The sequence below is a fragment of the Hemibagrus wyckioides genome, linkage group LG26 (genome assembly GCF_019097595.1).
Source record: "Hemibagrus wyckioides isolate EC202008001 linkage group LG26, SWU_Hwy_1.0, whole genome shotgun sequence".
Taxonomy (NCBI): domain Eukaryota; kingdom Metazoa; phylum Chordata; class Actinopteri; order Siluriformes; family Bagridae; genus Hemibagrus; species Hemibagrus wyckioides.
Window position 1 is genome coordinate 8,326,748 of NC_080735.1, and position 19,792 is coordinate 8,346,539.

The following is a 19,792-nucleotide window of genomic DNA, read 5'->3' on the forward strand; positions in this document are numbered from 1 at the left end:
AGATACCACAGCACACGTTCAGGGATCTAGTGGAGTCCATGCACACAATATTATGCAGGTGGTCATAATGTTATGCCTGGTCAGTATATATAATATTTCTATTTCTTTCTTTATAAATAATTTAGCAAACTACATTACTTTAAATCAAATGTACAGGGTGATATTCCAGTTAATAACTAAAGTAGTATTTACATTCCTGTAAATAAAGTTTAAAGTTTTTCACAAAAAAACTGCATGTTTTGTGGCTTCCCTGTTTTGTTTTTTGTTAGAATGAAGTTAATGAGCTGATCTAAATACAATACAACCGGACAAAGCCATTCTAGACTCTCACGCAAGCTATTTAGAGCTGTATTATGCAAGCAAGATGCCAGAGATAATCCAAAAAACAGTCAGATTTGGTGGTATTAGCTGTTTCAGCTCAACCCAAGCTTTACCTACACACCAGCCCTAATATAAACTCATTATAGACCCGAGGCTAACTAAATAATGATTAACATTTGACTCACTTCTGTGTGTTACCACTATACCAAGACTGGTCTTCCACAACCTTAATCTCTTACTGAAAACCGGAATCATACTTCATTTGAAAGACTTATTTACTAGTTTCCTTAAAAGACACTAGAAGAATCAAGAAAGCATCAAGAAATTTGATCAAGCGTCAAGAAACGTGTTCAGTTTCAAACATGGGGTTAACTAACAGGCCCAAAATGAGCATGCTTTGGTGTGTTTACAAGGATAGAAATATTTAACTCAAAGGAAATCACCCTTAAGCACAGTAGCAACTGTGTGTGTGTGTGTGTGTGTGTGTGTGTGTGTGTGTGTGTGTGTGTGTGAGCGCGTGCTCTCCTCCAGCATCTAAAATCTCACCAAACCAGTTCTGCACATATCTGCTTGTATGTGAGCTTGAAAATTACACTTCCTGTTTCTGCCCCATCTCTGGTTTACACATACAAATACAATTTATTACACTTTCAAATACTGAGGATGGACAGAAAAAGAGCAAACACAACATTCTATTAATAGAAAAAGAGAGCAAACACGACAGAAAAACCTTCTGGAAACCTTAACCTTAACCCTAACTCCCTCTCGACACCTGACGACATGAACAAGATGAGACTGGATTAGTGGGCGGAGCTTCGCCTTCTCTTATTTCAGGCTGAAGGCAGAGGCGCGCGCACCTGAAGCGTTTTTCTTTCCTCCCTTTCCAAAGACTGAGCTTAAATCATTTTAATGCAGTCATGATCATATCGATTTTTTCGCTTTTTGCGGGTAAGTAAACATTTTCTAGCATCTTATGTATGTCTTAACCTTGAACAGAAACGTGAGCCGTATTTTAATAAGCTCACCTGATGAGGTGTGGGTCACTCAGGGCCTGTCCGGGCAGCGGATTGTACTAAAGGCCTGTAGTTCTATAGTTATTATATTTTGTGAACTTAATTACATTAGAAACTGTTTTTCTAATCTAATACACACTAATTCCCTTACCCTTAAAGCACGTGCGAGCTTATGAATATATCACATACCCCCCCCCTCCCAAATACGTCTGTCTAATAATAATAATCATAATAATAATTTCCACGTTCATTTTTATTAACCCGAAATCCATTATTTATAGAAAGACTTAATGTAATTAATTATTTGCTGATTTGTTTTGTGAAGAAATGTTTCCACAGGTTAATTGCATACAGGTGTGTGTGCGCGTGTTTTTTTTTTTTTTTTTTTTTTTTAAAGCATGCCATACGTTAGCACGATTGTAAAACCGTGCATATTGATTTAATTTACGGGAAAGTTAATTGAAAGCATAAATATATTTTCGAAAGCCTTCCCAGCATGCCGTTAGTCAGTACAAGTGGTCTCGTGAAACCAGGTCTGTAGTCAAAGGGCGGAAGTCACGAGCCAACGCCTTGTGTGATTTTGTTTATGGCGTCTTCCTTTTGTTGTGCTATGTACTATTCTATTTACTGCTCTGTATGAAATAAGAGCTTTTGCCAGTTTTGTGCAAAGGCTAATTGGTTAAAATCCTGGCTAGTTGAGTTTGTTTTGATGTTTAATTGTTTTTAATTAGGAAAAAAAATATCCAAACATACTCTCATACTGAACACAAGAGTGCAACAACGCCACCAAGGGGAAAAATTGTGTTGAAAATAGGTAGTGTGCGGACTAGGCCAAGGATTCCCAAACTTTCTTCTTCTTTTTATTATTTATTTATTTAAGTCACTTAAAACTACATAGATGAATCGTGGGTGTTGATGAGCTTGAAATGTTCCTAGAAGTCATTCAGACAAGCCTTGAACCCAAACATACAAATTTCTAACAATAAAGAAACCAAAAAAAAAGTATAAATGTGCCTTTAGTTGTCACATATACATTACTGCACAGTGAAATTCTTTTCTTTGCATATCCCATCCTTGGAGGTTTGGGTCAGAGGGCAGGGTCAGCCATGATACAGTGCCCCTGGAGCAGAGAGGGTTAAGGGTCTTGCTCAAGGTCCCAACAGTGGGAACTTGGCGGTGCTGGGGCTTGAACCCCCGATCGTCCGGTCAACGACCCAGAGCCTACTGCCCACAAGTACTCCGATATCTGTCTCTTTGTGCACTGAAAAATCATATCATTATGTATTCTATTTGAATAAATGTTCCAGTGTTACAGTTCCTCAGGTATAAGTCTGGATTAAAAGAAATGTCGTAGGTTAAGGCTTTGGGTTGTAGGCAATCATACTAACTTATCAAACTTTAGGTTTACACAAAGTTTGAGAACTCCAGGACTAGACAGAGCATCTCCAAAACTGCAGCTCTTGTGGGGTGTTCCCGGTCTGCAATGGTCAGTATCTATCAAAAGTGGTCCAAGGAAGGAACAGTGGTGAACCGGCTACTGTTGATCAAATTGCTGAAGAAGTTAATGCTGGTTCTGATGGAAAGGTGTCGGAATACACAGTGCAGGACGGGTCAGGGCTGTTTTGCAGCAAAAAGGGGACCAACACAATATTAGGCAGGTCATAATGTTATGCCTGGTCAGTGTGGATTATGTTACTCTTCATACCAAAGCTTGAAAAATCATCTCATGTTCATTCAAAATGCTGTACTTGTGTAAACCATATTGCATGTTTCAACAGTTGAAGGAATTAGTGGTTTGAGAGACTTAAAGATGCAGAGCTATTTTGTAGTTTTGTGTTAATCTCCGGCAAGTTCATCAAGCATGTTTTACAGGTCAGTTAAACCCACCTGAGCCCTGCCTATGATGTAATAAACCAGATACAGTGCTAGGGTTGGGTGAAATGTACCTGAATGGGTTGGGTGTGTGTTTGACAACAGGCTCACTATAAATACATGTATCCTATAAGGGTACGCTTTAAAAAAAAACAAAAAACAAACAAACAAATTGTGTAACCAGTTGTTGTTGTTGTTGTTTTTTTGTTTTTATATATTATTGTGAAATCTGTGGAACATAGTGTAGTTTAATAGTTTGTCAGACTAGCTGCAGTTCTTACTTTTGCCACTAATGTGCACTTTGTTAGTTCATTTTTATTTCCTCGATACAGTTGAGAGAAAAAGATTTGTTGCTTCAGAAACTACTTTGCCATCACTTAATAAATCTAATAATCTAATCCATAGATTATATAAATAATAATCTAATCCAGGCATTTTGCACAGCACTACATACATTACTGATAAGTGTACTATTATGACGATTTCACACTGGCTCCTATCAAGTATGGCAGCGTATGCTTGTAGGGGTGTAGATTTTTTTTTTTTTTTTCTCCCCCTCCTCATGTTACAGGTTGTGATCTGCCAGAAAAACTAGAAACCATTAGCTATGTTGATTTCACTGCTATGTTTGAGATGATGATGATGATGATGATGATTTTTTTTTTTTTCCTTCCCCAACAGTGATTCAGCTGACTTCATCTATAACTGTTGACATCCCTCAATCAGTGTATGAATTAGCCCGTGGTGACACCGCCGTTCTACCATGCACCTTCAAACCACAGAAACCAGACAATTCGATAATCACAATCACATGGAATGCACATCCAGATAATCCTGATGACCCTGATGTAATGATCTCACTTCAGCGCTTTTGCTACTTGTGCTGTTTCAGAATCTTACTTCTGACCTTCCTTTTACACTGCCTGGCCAAAAAAAAAAAAAAAAAAAATCACAGGCTAATATTTTGTGGGACGCTTTTTGCTTTGATTGCGCCACACCTTCATCACAAATCAGTGTTGCAACATTTATTTCTGTACAGAGTTGCATTAAGTTCTTGCCAAGATCCTGTACTGATGATTGGAGAGTTGGGCTACTGCAAAATTCCTCCCCAGCGCAACCCAAAGATTCTCAGTGGGGTTAAGATCTGAACTGTGTGGTGGCCAATCCATGCGTGAGAATGATGTCTTGCGCATGGATTGAATGATGGCCAACTCCATATTACAGTCACGTGCATGTAAAGGCAGATGTCCCCAAACATTTGGCCATATATTGTAGAACTGACCAACTGAAGTAGCTCAGATCACAACTTTGCCTCCACAGGCTTGTACAGTAGGCACTTGGCATGACGAGTGCATCACTTCATCTAATCTCCTTGATTTCTCTTCATATTTTGTACGTGGAAACAATCTTACTTTCACTATTAAACATAGCTGTGAGTTCTACTGGGGTTTTCTTTTTTTTATGATTTTGATTTCACAAATCGTTTAAGTGATCAATCATTCAAGATTTTTTCTGACCACATTTCTTCCTCATAGTTGGTGGTTCACCATATGTTGGACAGCTCTTAACCTAGTTAGTTTCCCAGTAGCTTCAGCAATCTCCTAGGTTGTTTTATTTGCTTGACGTAGGCCAATAATTTGACCCTTCTGAAATGAAGTAACACAAACACAGGATATGCCTTCAAGGTTGTTTACAAAATGCAAAGAAACTCACTTCATTGATTAGGGTTAAAAAAAAAAAAAAAAAAAAAACTTCTATGCAGCTGAAACTTATTGTTCACTGCAGTAATTATCCAGTGAAAGGCTTCTACCCATTTGCTTGGTTAAATCCAGGCTATGACTTTTTTTTTTTTTTTCTTTTTCTTTTTTGCTCTTTGGCCAGGCAGTGTATTTCTTTATTTCCTCTGACTAACATTCCTGAGCATGTCTTGTAAATAAATAAAATCCTAAAGATGTTTGTTTGCATGACCTCACATTTTCTGCCATATTATCATAAATTAATATAGTTATGTTTTTATGTTTATTATGGATCTTTGCTTTCATAGATTGAAATCCTCTCCTATTACTACTCTGCAAATTCACCTCCTACACTGGACATCATGGATGACTTTATCAACCGAGCTTCATTGAATGTGGACGTTCCTAAAGGATCGGCAGTCTTGTCACTCAAGTCTCTAACTTCGAAGGACAGTAGAGTGTTTCAGTGCACGGTTAAAATACCTGGTGACAATAAAGGAAAAATATCAGATACCACTATGGTTGTGGTTCTGGGTAAGTACGAGGGCTGGTGATTAGTTCATATCATTCAAACAGTGCATGTTATTTCCACAATTTCATTAAAGAAATATTCATACATGATTGTTATCCTTGCTGGGGCTGAGCTCTTCAGAAGCTCTTGGAGCAGCTTAGTTTGCAGCTAAACAGTGCAGTCTTGTTGGATGAATTGGAGTTGGACTTTTCAAGTCAAAATGCTTTGTGTAATCTCCTCATGAAAGCTGAAGTGCCCAGACAGCTGGGAGAATTCACTGACCAATGAGAATCGAGTTTGAAAGACGGAAGTGGAAGTTAATTTAACTCGCGTCTATGTAAATAAATGATGACTAACGTTAACAGTAATAAATAGGCACTAGACATCCTCTTTATATGAATGAATTTTAAATAAATCCGTATCCGGCTTGATGAACAAGGCCCTTGTTTATACAGAGTGCAGTCAGGATAGTTGTACAGTCACTGTGGTAGGGTTAAAAAAATAAATTAAATAAAACCACATAACTAAATGTGATCCTTTGTAGCTGTGTCACCATTTTGCAGTGCAATAATTCTCACAGATCTTCTCCTGTTACACAGTGGCTCCTTCCAAACCCATCTGCAATGTTCAGGGCAAAGCGGAGTATTACCAGAACATCAACCTGACCTGCCGTTCAGAGGAGGGTACACCAGCACCGACGTACAAATGGGAAAGCTATGATGTCACTAATAAACCCCGGCCGAATCCACCAAAATCCACTGATGGTGAGTGTATGGTCTTGAACCTGTATCAGTTTAGTTATTATAATGAACTCCAGTGTCCAGTTATATATCTGGAGATTTTGCCCTCTGCCCTTTTATTTCTTTACAGTAACTATTTTGTATGTATCTTTTCAGTGAACGGAGTTTTGTCACTTTACAATATTTCCGCTGACACCAGCGGCTATTACATCTGCACATCTGCCAATAAAATTCGCAGTGATTCCTGTAATCTGACTTTGTCCGTCATGCCATGCAAGTATTTTAAACTTTCTGGGTTTATCGGGTTAAAATTGTTGATCCTTCCTCTTATTTATCGTTTTTTGATTTCCTTTCTTTATTTTGTTGTATCATTTTGTACTGTTCTGTCTCTCAGACTCCATGAACCTCGGCTCCACGGCAGGAATAATAGGAGGCTGTGTAGCTGGTCTCGTCCTCCTGATCGTCGTTATCTGCTGCTGCCGCCGATGCCGGAAAAAGAAAGAGTCTGAGGAGTACCACATGGAGTAAGCCATAAGTTCATTGAGAAAATTGGCATGTCAAGCAGTGTAACACCCAAGCAAGACCTTCTGTAATTGCTGACGTTTATCTTGTCAGTTTTGGAAAAATTTGTGGTTGGGGGAAAGCTTCCTATAAAACTTTTTCTAGTCATGGATGGTTTTAGCTCAGCGGGCAAAAATAAACATTGATAAATTTTTTTACAGGGAGGACAAGTACACTGATGAAGAGCCTAGGAAGCTTGAAGAACAGTGGGACAGACGTCTCGAGAGTAAAGCCGATGCACGTGACGATCGTGGAGAGCGCAGCGATCACTACGACGACCGGCGAGAAAATGATCGGCAAAAGCGACCTGATGACCGTCAATATGGTTCCGACCGCTATGACGACCGCAGAAGCGATCGCTACGATGACCGCCGAAGTGACTATGATGACAGACGAAGTGATCGCTATGATGACCGCCGTCGTGACCATTATGACGACCGCAGAGACCGCTATGACCACCCTGATGATCGTTATGACGACCGCAGAGACCGCTATGACCACCCTGATGATCGCTATGATGACCGCAGAGACCGCTATGACCACCCTGATGATCGCTATGACGACCGCAGAGACCGCTACGACCAGCCTGACGACCGCTATGATGACCGCAGCAGACCTCCAAATCTTCCCCCTAATAAGCCTACTCGAGGCTAAGTAGGCTTATTAATTTTTTAATAGATTTTAAAACTTAAATGTTCAAATTGAATTGAAATCAAATTGAAATGACCCTGAAACCGCCAACAGTTGTTTATTTTTGGATAAGAACGGATGCAAAATGCATGTGTGTGTGTGTACTGGTGTTCTGAACATGTCCTGACTAACATTCAAGCCTTTAACTGTTTTAATATTATAAAATGTTAAATATTTTCTGAACTATGTGTAATGTATGTAGGGCTTTTTGGGTTGAGGTTAATTATTATGGAATCTGTAAAGTATGTTAATGTGACTGTAGAAAAAATGACCAGAATGGCTCCAAAAATAATGACTCGCTGTGATGGAACAGGCTTTTAAGTTGTTTGAGTATCAAATGAGCCTAAAAAGACGTGGTGTTAAATATCATCCTCACAATGACTTCCAAACAGGAAAAAATCTAGTCATTAATTTATTCTATAGGATTCCCTTTTTTTTCTTTTTTTAATGGTGTTTTTATCTCTCAAAGGTTGTTATGCAATTTTATTTTTTAAAAATAAAGATGTATACGTCACAAATTGTGCATTGGTTTGTGAACTTCAAAGAAAGCCCATGAAAAAGAATGGCTGTTTCGGACGTCGTCAGACTGAAGAGAGACCTCAGCATGGGTTCCTTCTTGAGTTAGTAAGGTCAATGGGAGAAATAAATGCGATGTTTTCATTGTGCACCTAGTGCCTTTTTTCTGTTTTGCACTGTGGGAAGAAAGCAAGCCGACTGCGACAGTGTTGGTGGGAGCTGACAGCTGCTGGGAAACCTTGCCTGGTATTCATGTGAATGCATCACCAAATGCATAAACATTATTTCAGACCTTCATCGGCAACAGTGTTCTCTAGTGGCAGTGACCTGTTTCAGTAGGATGATGCTTTCTGCAACACTGTAAACATTATTCAGGAATGGTTTGAGGAACATGGCTGAGTTCAAGGTGTCTCCATCTGATCACCTCTCTTGGATGTGCACTACTAATACATTATATTGCCAAAAGTTTTGGGACACCCCTTCAAATCATTGAATTCAGGGGTTGGACTCGGTCCCTTAGTTCCAGTGAAAGGAACGCTTAATGCTTCAGCCTACCAAGACATTTTGGACATTTTCATGCTCCCAACTTTGTGGGAACAGTTTGGGGATGACCCCTTCCTGTTCCAACATGACTGCACACCAGTGCACAAAGCAAGGTCCATAAAGACATGGATGAGCGAGTTTGGTTTGTCCGAACTTCAGAGTCCTGACCTCAACCAGATTAAACCCCTTTGGGATGAATTAGATCGGAGACTGCAAGCCAGACCTTCTTGTCCAAGATCAGTGCCTGACCTCACAAATGTGCTTCTAGAGAAATGGTCAAAAATTCCCATAAACACACTCCTAAACCTTGTGGAAAGCCTTCCCAGAAGAGTTGAAGCTGTTACAGTTGCAAAGGGCGGACCGACTCCATATTACATTCATGTACATGTAAAGGTCCCAGTTTTGGCCTGGCTCACAGTCTCTGCTCTAATTCATCCCAAAGGTGTTCTATCAGATTGAGGTCAGGACTCTGTGAAGTTCCTCCACACCAAACTCACTCATCCATGACTACGGACCTTGCTTGGTGCACTGGTGTGCAGTCATGTAGGAACAGGAAACGGCCATCTCCAGACTGTATCTATAAAGTTGGGAGAAAGAAATTATCCAAAATGTCTTGGTATGCTGAAGCATAAAGAAGCATTCCTTTTCACTGGAACTAACCTCTGAGAAACAACACCTGAATTCAATGATTTGGAGGGGTGTCCCAAAACCTTTGGCAATATAGTGTAAGTCATATCCATTGAAGTCTGAACGGATCTGCTGCTTGGTACCAGACACCACAGCACACCTTCAGAGGTCTTGTGGAGTTCATGCATCGGTGGTGCACAATATTAGTCAGGTAGTTTTAATGTTATGGCTGATCTGTGTATTTTATTGTCATCCCTGTACATTAAGGTTAACCTGCATAGGTTTTGAGCTTAAACTTCCTCTACACAGTTTTCCTGTGTGCTTGGGCTCACTGGGCAGTGCACTACATGTCCGATAGAGGGGTTGTTTGGGACGCAGTCCCGTTACTCACACACTCCACACACACTCCTCACACACACACACACACTCGGAGGATGATCCGAAAGGAAAGAAAACATGTTCACGACTTTTATACGGATTATAACTCTTCGAGCGTTAAAAAAATGATTGTACTCGTGAGCTGGTGGATTACAGGGATAACTTTTACCGGTAAGTTAGTTGTTTTTTTCCCCCTAGTAATTCATAGTCGCTGAATAGCAGCAGGTTGTTCTGCAGGTTACTTCAGCTACATTATTTCGCTTTTTTAAGGTCACAAACTAACACGTAAAAACACTAGTCCATGTTTTAAACCATGTTTACAGAAGTACAAAATCTTATTTGATAAAGAAGAGTCCAGGCTTCATTCAGGCTCCTGTTCTTAGCACACCCTTTGATTCATAGGATATGTGTTTAAATCTGTTTATACAATAAATCAAGACAATAAATAAGCTTTTATCTGGTAAACAGGTGTATATTTCTGTTGTTGTTGTTAAGTAAATAACCACCGCGTTGTAACAGTTATTATTTTGATGTGACGTAACGGTGACGTAATCGAACTCTAAAAGGACAAAAATAAAAAGCTGGCTCTCTCCATCAAACTCTAAAGTCTTGTTCATGTCCAAATGCAGTCTAAAAGCATCCCCAAGAAAGAAAGACAGGGAGAAATACAGAAATAAAGTGTCTTTCCTGTCCTTTTCCTGATCCTTCACCTGGCATCCCCCTTGTCTTTTGTAAGCGGATATTACTGTGGATATATTCTACCTTTAAATGACATTACTGGATCATTAATACCTTTTAAAATCTCTAATGGTACACTAGAGTATATGTACTTTTTTAGGTAAAAGGTACAGAACTGTGTGTGCTTGAAGGTTCCAGCGCTTTACATTTCAACTGATTTGAAATATTATGTATTATATTAAGCTTACATCTGGGGGGTATGGTGGTATGTTTGCCTCACACCTCCACGGAAGCAGGTTCAATTCCCGTCCTCCACCCTGTGGTTATGGTGTTTGCATGTTCTCTCTAATGGTTTCCTATGGGTCTCTGGTTTCCTCCCCAGTCCAAAGACATGTGTTATAGACTGATTTGTATCTCTAAATTGTCTAGTGTGTGTGTGTGTACCCTGTGTTGGGTTGGCACCCTGTCCAGGGTGTCCCCCACCGTGAGCCCTGGGATAGACTCCATGACCCAGAAAACAGATTTTTCATACTTTCATTTTTTAAAAACTTGTATTGAGATTCATGTTATTAATCTATGATACTATTTATGCCTGAGCCTCCTGGTGGTTTAGCAGCAGGATCCTGTGCTCTCATTGTCGCGACCCGGGTTCGATTCCTGGGCAGGGTGCTAACCGGGCCACTGAAGAGTTAGCTCTCAGTGCCGGTCCCAAGCCTGGATTAAATGGGAGGGTTGCATCAGGAAGGGCATCCGGTGTAAAACCTGTGCCAAATTGAAACATGTGGACCAAATGATCTGCTGTGGCGACCCCAAACAGGGAGAACAAAAACACTATTTATGCCTGCTTTAATGTTATTAGAGTAGTAATTAAACCTGTCCAGTTTATGTCACCAACCAAACATGCTTATCTTAAGTATAATATCTAAATAATAACTTGAATTCCTGTTACAGATAAGATGTACGAAAATATATATGAATTTGGATCCTTAACGGCTGACACCTCGTGTCTTCTCGAAGGAATAATAAAGCATAATAGACACAATGTCAGCTAGGTTAAATGCAGGTTAGATTCACATTAAGAAAAAGCCACAACTACACCCATCCCCACACCCACACACACACAGAGCTACAGATAAACATGAGTGACGGAGTAATTGATAGCACTTAAGTGCTTAGTTCCAAACACACATTATAATTTTAGACGTCTAGCTTGGAACAGAGTGACAGATAATGTATATAACATTACAGTCTGTGTTCATTTTGGCAACACAGATCACTCACATATTTACATTATTTACTGTCCAATGTCACCTAAATGAGGATGAGGTTCCTTTCTGAGCCTGGTTCCTCTCAAGGTTTCTTCCTCGTATTGCCTCAGGGAGTTTTTCCTTGTCACCATCACCTCAGGCTGGCTTATTAGGGCGTCTGTAAACACATTATTTAATTGCCTTAAAACTGCTGCTCATGCAGCATCACAGGGCAGTGTAATACACACACACACACAGGGGGGGAAGCACTATCTGCCTTGTTCTGCATGCCTGACCTCAAGTGTAATCAACAGAGGAGAGAGTCTGCCATTCCTCCCACCCACAGAACATACTCCCGGTATCATCCTGATTCTCTGTCATGGATCACTGTGGCATTCTGCACCTAAGATTTGGTCAGCATCATGCTAATAATCACTAACGTTAGTGAATAATGAGTATCAGTATAATATTCAGATTTCAGTCTGTTTAGCTAACATGAGAAAGCCAGCAGTTGCTAGTTAGCTAATCAAAATACAGTGATTTCCAGACTGCAAAATCAAGAGGTAAGTAACTGTACGTCCTTTATCACACCAGAAGAGCAGCTGATCCTAAGAGAGATCCTAAGATCTGTGATTCAGCCTTCATTTCATTCAATGAATTCAGAACCGATGTCTGTTTCCTCCCGATATACCAAAACCACAGGAACTGCAGTGCCTTTTTACTGTATTGTTGGAGTGATGAGAGGTTTGGATAAAGCTAAGCATTACAGCAGCTTCGGTGAGAGACTCTGACGTCAGTCTCATAGTAACACCTTGACCGAGTGAACTGTTTGTTAGCGTAAATCATGATCTTAAATGCATTTTAAATAAACATTTATCACTTTTCAGATTGTTTCTCAGCACAAAATTCTTTCCATCTAGACAAAAACGTTATGTTTTATGTTCTTGCCATATAGAGTGAAGACCTCCTAGTTCATGTGGTGCTTTTCTACGAAAACGTGTTTATTTGCAGACTTTCTTTCTACCCAGAAAACAAAGAATGGATGAATGGGAACTTCTCGTCCTCATTGTTTACCTTTCAGCCCCCGTTATGTCGTTAGTTAAAGCATTTTTATTGCATGACGAAGTCTTTCCATCCATGAACAAACATAAAGATCTCCTAAAAGTTTTAACCACGGCTTCACAAGTCATGTATATGCATGTAGTTCCCTGCATAGACCAGGTGAATCTCACACACCCTGTGTATATCTAGAAATATTTAACTCCGTTCCTCATTGTTCATCCTCACATGACCTAGACTTTCAGCTCCAGATGTTTTAAGGCGTGTATGTTTTTCTAAATACCTCCTACTGCAATGTGATAAGGATAATTATTATTATTATTATTATTATACACAGAAGCTCAGAAGGGTGTGAATCTGTCACTTTGGGCTGTTTAAAGAGCTTTCTTCTGTCCTTTAGATTCTGAGATTTATTTCAATGTCCTAGGAACCTCTTGAGAAATCAGCAACCTTTAACCTCACCACACATTTAGCTGTAAGAAGCTGTTTTTTCAGTGTGGATGGTAATAACCACGTCTCAGCAGTGCTGTAATAGTGGGTTTTTATCAGACAGGGTGAGTAAGAGGGTGGAAGCTGTGTCAGATTTTTCCCTCTTCTGCATTTCACTCTGTACTTTTTATACACTTTTTATCTCTTGTACCATTGTGTTCTTACCTACCGCCCTCCTGGACAGTTGTTTCTTGACTCTCTGACGCTCCCTTTTTCTGGCTTTCAAATGCTCTGTGGTGCAAAGTGTTTTCTTTTTCTCCTCTTTCACATTCTGGCCTCCTCCATTACTGTCATCACATGTTTTTGTTCACTCACCCATCTGGAACACGCCTCCCTATTGCTTATGTTTCCTGCGACAGCCTTTCTTGTTTTCTGTCTCATTTTTCTCTTAAGATTTGTCATGATTCAATTCTATTCTTTTTCCTGCCTTTGCTTTATCCCCATTTTTTTTTAGACAAGTTCACTTGGCTTTCACTCTTCTTTCTTTATCTCGCTCCCTTACATGTGTGTTGACACAGTTGGGCAATACGTGAGTTTTCTTTTCTATTCTTCCCTTTTCACATTCTGAGATACACTCTGTAGCCCAAAATTTAACGCATATTGTGCACATGCTGGAACAGGTTTGGGTCGCTTAGATCCAGGGAAAGGAAATTATAATGCTGTTTCATACACAGGCATTTTAGACAATTGAGTGCTTTCAACCTGTCAGGTTCAGGAAACCTTTGGAGAGTTTTACTTTTTTACACTGGAGAAGAACATAACATTAACAGTACAGACTTCTACATATTGTTCTCTTTTTCTGTCCCCCAGCTCTGCCATGGTGTGAGGCGGTGCAGGTGAGCGTGCGGGACGAGCGCCGATTCGCAATGCTTTTCCAGTCGGTGGTTCTGCCATGTCAGTACACAAGCCCCTCTACCCATACCCCAGTGGTGCAGTGGTGGTTCAAATCGTACTGCCGTGACCGCACACGTGACGCATTCAGCTTTCCAGACTCTCTGGGGGTCCGGGGGTCTGAACTGGGGCCCACATCCCATCTGGACTGCAGCGACAACAGTCGGACGGTTCGGGTTGTGGCCTCTGGGCAAGGATCCTCTCTCACCATCGCTGATTACTACAAAGACCGAGACATCTCCATTATAAACAGTAATGTGCTGTTATTTTTGCTATTCTGTTTACTCTTTAAGTAGTGTTTCTGTAAGCAGCATAAAGCAAGCTCATATATTTTTCATCTACTTTCCTCTTTATGCTAGAGGCCTGTTAGTAAAGCCACTATGTAGGTGATGTAAACCAGAGCAAGTCAAAGAATTTAAAAAAATTCGAAGGCATCCTCTGGGTTTCCCAGAGAGTTTAAAAGAGCTGGTGTCAGTCAATAGTTAGATACACTGGCCGAGAAATGCAAAACATAATAAGGAATCCAAAAACAAAATAAAATAAAATAAAAAATAAAAATTACACTTCTCAGCCATCATTATTAAGCACTTCAGAGTAATAATATTTCAATAAATCATTTGGATTCTAAATTGTTGCACAAGGGTAAACTTAGTCTTATTTTATATGGCCATCATTCTTTCTCTTGGACTTTTTGTTTAAACAATGCTAATCTGAATAGCGGTGAATGGAAGCTAGTATTTCTCCTGAAATGAGGTCATGCGAAATAGCAACCATTCAGTGACTCTGAGTAAATTGGTTGCTTAACAGGTCTATGTCTAATGTGCTGTAGTTACATGTCAGACAGTTTTGCATATTGAAATGTGTTGCCTGTGTACAGAGGTACAGTTTTGTGTACTTGCTTTTGTGATAATGGTGTACTGATACTCAGCTGTGAAGACCAAAAAATGTAGTGCTGAGAACAGTAAGTACTGTGACTATGGTTGGAAGTTTGGTGGGTGTAGGGGTGGCAGGAAGCTGGGTGTAGGGTTAGATGGAGGGTGGGTATAAGGTTGGCTGGAGGCTGGGAGTTGGGTGGATGGAGGTGGGAGTGGGGGTGGATGGACGGTGGGTATGGGGGTGGATGGAGGGTGGTTGTGCGTTCAGATGGAGTTTGGGTGTGGGGGTGGGTAGAGGGTAGGTATAGGGGTCGATGGAGGGTGGCTGGAGGCTGGGTGTGGGGTCGTATGTGTAGGTGAAATTTTTGGTTTCAGTGTTTGTGGTTCAGACAGTCATTATCAAGTTACAAAGTCTACTAGAAGTTCCTCGGCTGAAAGATTTAGTCTGTGATTTTGGCAACAGTTAATCAAATATGAATCCTCCTGCTGATTGGTTGGATGTTGGAGGATCATCTCATGTTTGGTTGCCTGTAGCATTTCACTGATGTGTATGTCATAATGAAGTCCCCTGAGTGAGGATTCTGGCAGTGTTTCAAGTGTACTTAGCATTCTTAACTCTGCAGCTTGATATATCTGCCATTAAATCTTATTCTCTGATTGTAGAGCTGTTTTTGTTTGCTTACCATTAATCCCAAAGTTTCACTTCTCTCTCTGTCTGTTTTTATTGAGGAAATTTATGGGCATTGGTTCCTCTGGTGAACTCGTAGCTATGCTCAAACACGCCAAGTTGGTGCAGTTTGGAAAAACCCACATTACTGGACATGTTTGAATTGTCCAGCGTTTTATTTATTTATTTTTTTATTTATTTTTTACAGATAATACATTTTTAAACTGCAGTATTGTTAAATTGTACCTGTATCTGTTTCTGGATCAGGAAATGATTGGCTGGTTTGAGATGACTTTGGTCAGCAAAAAAAAAGGAATAGATAGATATTTAGCAGGTTTAATGTATGTCGTAAATGCATGGAGACGATGCTGTACTGCTGTAACCTATTACTTAGCTAATTATTAGCTTGGTAGCTCACAAAGACATCTCTTTCTTGGCCTTTAAATACAATCTACACTCAGGTTTCCAGAATCCCATTGTCTGTGAGACTAAACCTTTATGAAGACTTAATAATAATAACGTTTTTTAACCGATAAAATCCCTACCTCGACCCTCCATGCCATTTTTTGGGTTTCAACAGTTGACCTACGTATAAAAAATTACCAATTTCCTTTCAGGTAATTGATTGACAATATAAAAAAAAACACAAAGAGTTGTGAAAAATATTCTGTACCATTTATCTCAGGATGTGTTTAATATGATATGTAGTGCAACATGGTAATACTGGATATGATGTGATTCATTTCCTACAGTGGCTTGTTAATGCTTTTATTAGAAGCCAAATGGACTTGGTATTAAAGGTATTGACTCGGGGTGTTTTGAGTAACTGCCCCTTCAGAAGGATACGTAACCAGGGCTTACCATCTCTAACTACTAGGGACATTGAGACTCACTTTGATACCTCCTTATGTAGGTAAACAGCCATACTCAGACCTAACAAAGTCACAAAGTTATGTAGTGACAGTATATGTAATAAATACAGCCATATTGCCCTTGAAATTATTTCTCAAACGTTTGGTACACTGACCAAGAGCTCTTGGTTGCACAATTCCATGTGACTATAAACTGTTGTAGAAAGGCCATCATCAACATTTACATTATTTACTGTCCAGTGTAATCCAGATGAGGATGAGGTTCCCTTCTGAGCCTGGTTGCTCTCAAGGTTTCTTCCTCATATCATCTTCTCATTTTTCCTTGCCACCATCATCTCAGGGTGGCTTATTAGGGGTCCATAAACACATTATTTAATTCGCCTTATATTTACCTTTAAGAAGCAGTAACAACCCAAGAGATCTATGAAAGTATGTATCTATAGCTTTATGAGACTTGTGAGAACTTTTAACTTATAAGAAACAAGTATTTTTTGGCTTGAGTTACATTATGATTGAATTCGTATTTAGTTTAGATTAGATTAGATTAGATTAAATAAAAAATGAATCTGTCATGTTTATTACTATCTAATGGAAACCTGGACTTGTAGCATGTAAATACTGCATTGGAGTCTGAGGCTAGCAACCAGGCCACACTTTAATTCTCTACAGGAAAAGCCTTCCATTGTACTGTTGAATGTTTCCTTTTCCTGAAATAGGTCTGTTTACTTAATATGAGGGAGGATCTGAGATGCCCCCCTGTACCGCACTCATTTTAACTGATAACTGAGACATTCCTGACTCCTCCTGCTCCTCCTCCTGCTCATCCTCTCCCTCATTACCACATGCTCCTGTTCCTGTGCTGTAGAGTAGATCTAAACATTATAACACATATACAGTGTGTCCTGTTTCACTTTCCGTTCACTTGAAGACCAAACCCACCAACGTGCCATTAAATACACACTTAAGTGCAAATTTCAAGTAAAATCAAGAGTTTATTTAAAGGCACATTGCTAGGATTGGTCTTTTTTGATGGCGTTGAATTTGAACCATTGTGTTTAATTCTTTTTGAAACCAGACCATTGTTTAGTTTTTTTTTTTTTTACAGGACACTCTGACTCTTAACTCTTGCGTTTGTTTTATCCAGAAGCTGACCTACGCATTGGAGAGTTGCGATGGGGCGACAGTGGAGTTTATTACTGCAAGGTGGTGATCGCTGATGACTTGGAGGGCCAGAATGAAGCTCATGTGGAACTGCTGGTTCTGGGTGAGCCACCATATACAGAGAATAGAAACCCATTATGTCCCGCTGCTGTTCTCACTACAGAAGGTCATTAGAAGAAATCTATATGAGTCTATTTGTTTAGAAAATACATCGTTCATGATCATCAGGGTGGACCTGAAGCCTCTCCTGGGACTGGCAGAAGCTGTAATACACACTGGATGAAGCACCATAGGACACCACACACACACATTCACAAACTCATTCACGACTAGCTACAATTTATTTCACAGCCTGTTCCCCTACCAGCATGTGCTTGGGACTGTAGCCGTGGTGTCTGTGATACTGTACAGAAATCCTGCAAGCATTCGCACTGGAAAACATATGCAACTTTTGAGCTGGTTTAAAGATATTTCTTATAAGATACAAGACACTATTTAAGCATATAAGATGTATGATATACATTGAGATATGCAACAAATTAGCCAAGTTCTTCAACTGCATTAGTTATTTACATTCTTTACAGTCTCTAGTTATGTAGCATTACTGCTTATTAGTGGTAAGTTATAAGCTAAACATGCTATATAAAACTCATTAAACATACTAAATTTTTCCTTATCTAGAGCTCTAAATCTGGTTTCATAATGACCACGACAAGATATAGTGATCTCCTTCCATCAGAGACTGGTGTTTTTGGATACGCCAGAAGAGAGGAAGTGAAAAATTCCAGCTATCTGCTTAGGATGTAAGGTCACGCTTTGAGAACAATTTCCTCTTGCTCAGCTGCTAAGAATAAGACAGAAATAGCTAGAACATTACTGATTCATCACTCTGTCTTCACTATATGTTTGGAGTTTAAGGACATTTATTTTTTAGAATTTTCACACTGGAACAATACGAGCCTGTTTCTCCTCTCACACAGTTTCAGACTGTAATTCCCGTTACCCAACAGCTATAGGCAGGAGGAGAGACGCCATGCACTTTTGCCTTTTACAGCCTTAGTGAATTATGGGAGCAGCTTCACAAAGAGTTCACTGGGAAACCGCTGTGCTACGCGTTAAAGTCTCCGCCTACCGTGGTGAACAGCATGATAAACTGCTGCGCCCCATAACCAATTGGTTTGATGTGAAATGCACTTTTCTGCTGGGGTTTCAGCCTGTAGAGCTGTACAGTGAGTTTTAAGTATTCAACTTTTCCACATTGTCTAATATTGCAACCTGAAATGAACTTAATTGGCTTTATACAGTAATGTTATGAATATAGACTATAATATTGAGGTGTCAAAGTTATTTACAAATTAAATAAAACACAAAAGTTGTATTGTATTAGGTCTTCCACAATCAGGTGTACTCTATTTATATTGAGATCACGTGATACTACAGTTGTACACGTTGACACGCATGAATTTATGTGATTTTCTTTAAAGGCACCAGAATTAATTTAGGCACATCAACTTTTCCATTTTTGTGTACGTCCAGTCCATTTTTCTTCCAGGTTCTTACACTACAAAATGTGGGAAACTTCAAGACACATGAATTCCTCTGCAAAGTGCTATATATGTGATATAAAACATGTTCTGTAGAAGTTGTAACATTTCTCATTGTCAGGCTCTCAGTGACTTCAATACAACTTTAGATTTCTCTGTTTACCCTTAGAAATATGATTATTCCATATGATAGAATAATCTTTGGTTCGTTCACTGAAAACAAGGAGTGTTTAATTATGATTTCATTGCTTACACTAAACTTAATTGAACTTCATTCTGGTGTTTCAGTCCGCAGGTGTAATGGAAATCGACATATCGGACATTTTCAAGCAGTATAAACAAGTAATTTATTTTATTGCCATAATTTTACTGTCGGTGAGAGACATGTGTTTTTCCCTTGGTTGGATCGTTACACAGAATTTTAAAGGTAGAAGATTATTTTATTTTATTTTATTTTATTTTATTTTATTTTATTTTATTTTATTTTATTTTATTTTATTTTATTTTATTTTGCTCTGAAAATTTTGGCCCTAATAGGCTAGGTAAAAACTACAAATTCTTAAAGCCCTGATTATCTACCTTCATTTGAGCTTGAATAATGAAGAATGAGCGTGATTAATTCATGTAGTATTAATGTAACCCAAATGGAAGTCTCATGAGGATCATGGCATCGATTAGAACTATAACAGTAATATTAAACTCATAAACTTGCGTATAAACACGCACGGTTGAAAACAGCAGGTTTGATTCCCAGTTCAGGTGTGAGCTTTGTGTTTGATTTCATTCAGGCCTTTTAAAATG

The 19,792-nt window shown here is 39.4% G+C and overlaps 2 protein-coding genes across 3 annotated transcripts in view; both read left to right on the forward strand.

Annotated features, from left to right (window-relative positions):
- The first annotated feature begins 1,110 nt into the window (after window positions 1-1,110).
- On the forward strand, window positions 1,111-7,962 carry LOC131347179 (cell surface A33 antigen-like). Its single transcript, XM_058381115.1, has 7 exons — window positions 1,111-1,269; window positions 3,888-4,054; window positions 5,251-5,476; window positions 6,053-6,217; window positions 6,350-6,466; window positions 6,588-6,717; window positions 6,916-7,962. Exons 1-7 carry the CDS (start codon window positions 1,239-1,241, stop codon window positions 7,406-7,408), a joined length of 1,329 nt encoding a protein of 442 aa, XP_058237098.1. The 5' UTR covers window positions 1,111-1,238; the 3' UTR covers window positions 7,409-7,962.
- A 1,436-nt stretch (window positions 7,963-9,398) lies between these two features.
- The window catches only part of LOC131347002 (immunoglobulin-like domain-containing receptor 2), a 28,704-nt gene continuing 18,310 nt past the window's right edge, over window positions 9,399-19,792 (forward strand). The window contains exons 1-3 of one of the 2 annotated variants that reach the window (XM_058380831.1): window positions 9,399-9,679; window positions 13,792-14,124; window positions 17,431-17,550. In XM_058380831.1, the coding sequence (XP_058236814.1) occupies window positions 9,478-9,679; window positions 13,792-14,124; window positions 17,431-17,550 (655 nt within the window). In that variant the 5' untranslated portion in view covers window positions 9,399-9,477. The remainder of the gene's footprint in view (window positions 9,680-13,791; window positions 14,125-17,430; window positions 17,551-19,792) is intronic. The other variant, XM_058380832.1, reaches the window with a different exon arrangement.

Coding starts and splice junctions, on each gene's coding strand:
- LOC131347179 (XM_058381115.1), top strand. CDS start 1,239: ATGATCATATCGATTTTTTCGCTTTTTGCGG. Junction 1,270..3,887: donor GATTTTTTCGCTTTTTGCGG/GTAAGTAAACAT, acceptor CTTCCCCAACAG/TGATTCAGCTGACTTCATCT. Junction 4,055..5,250: donor ATAATCCTGATGACCCTGAT/GTAATGATCTCA, acceptor TTGCTTTCATAG/ATTGAAATCCTCTCCTATTA.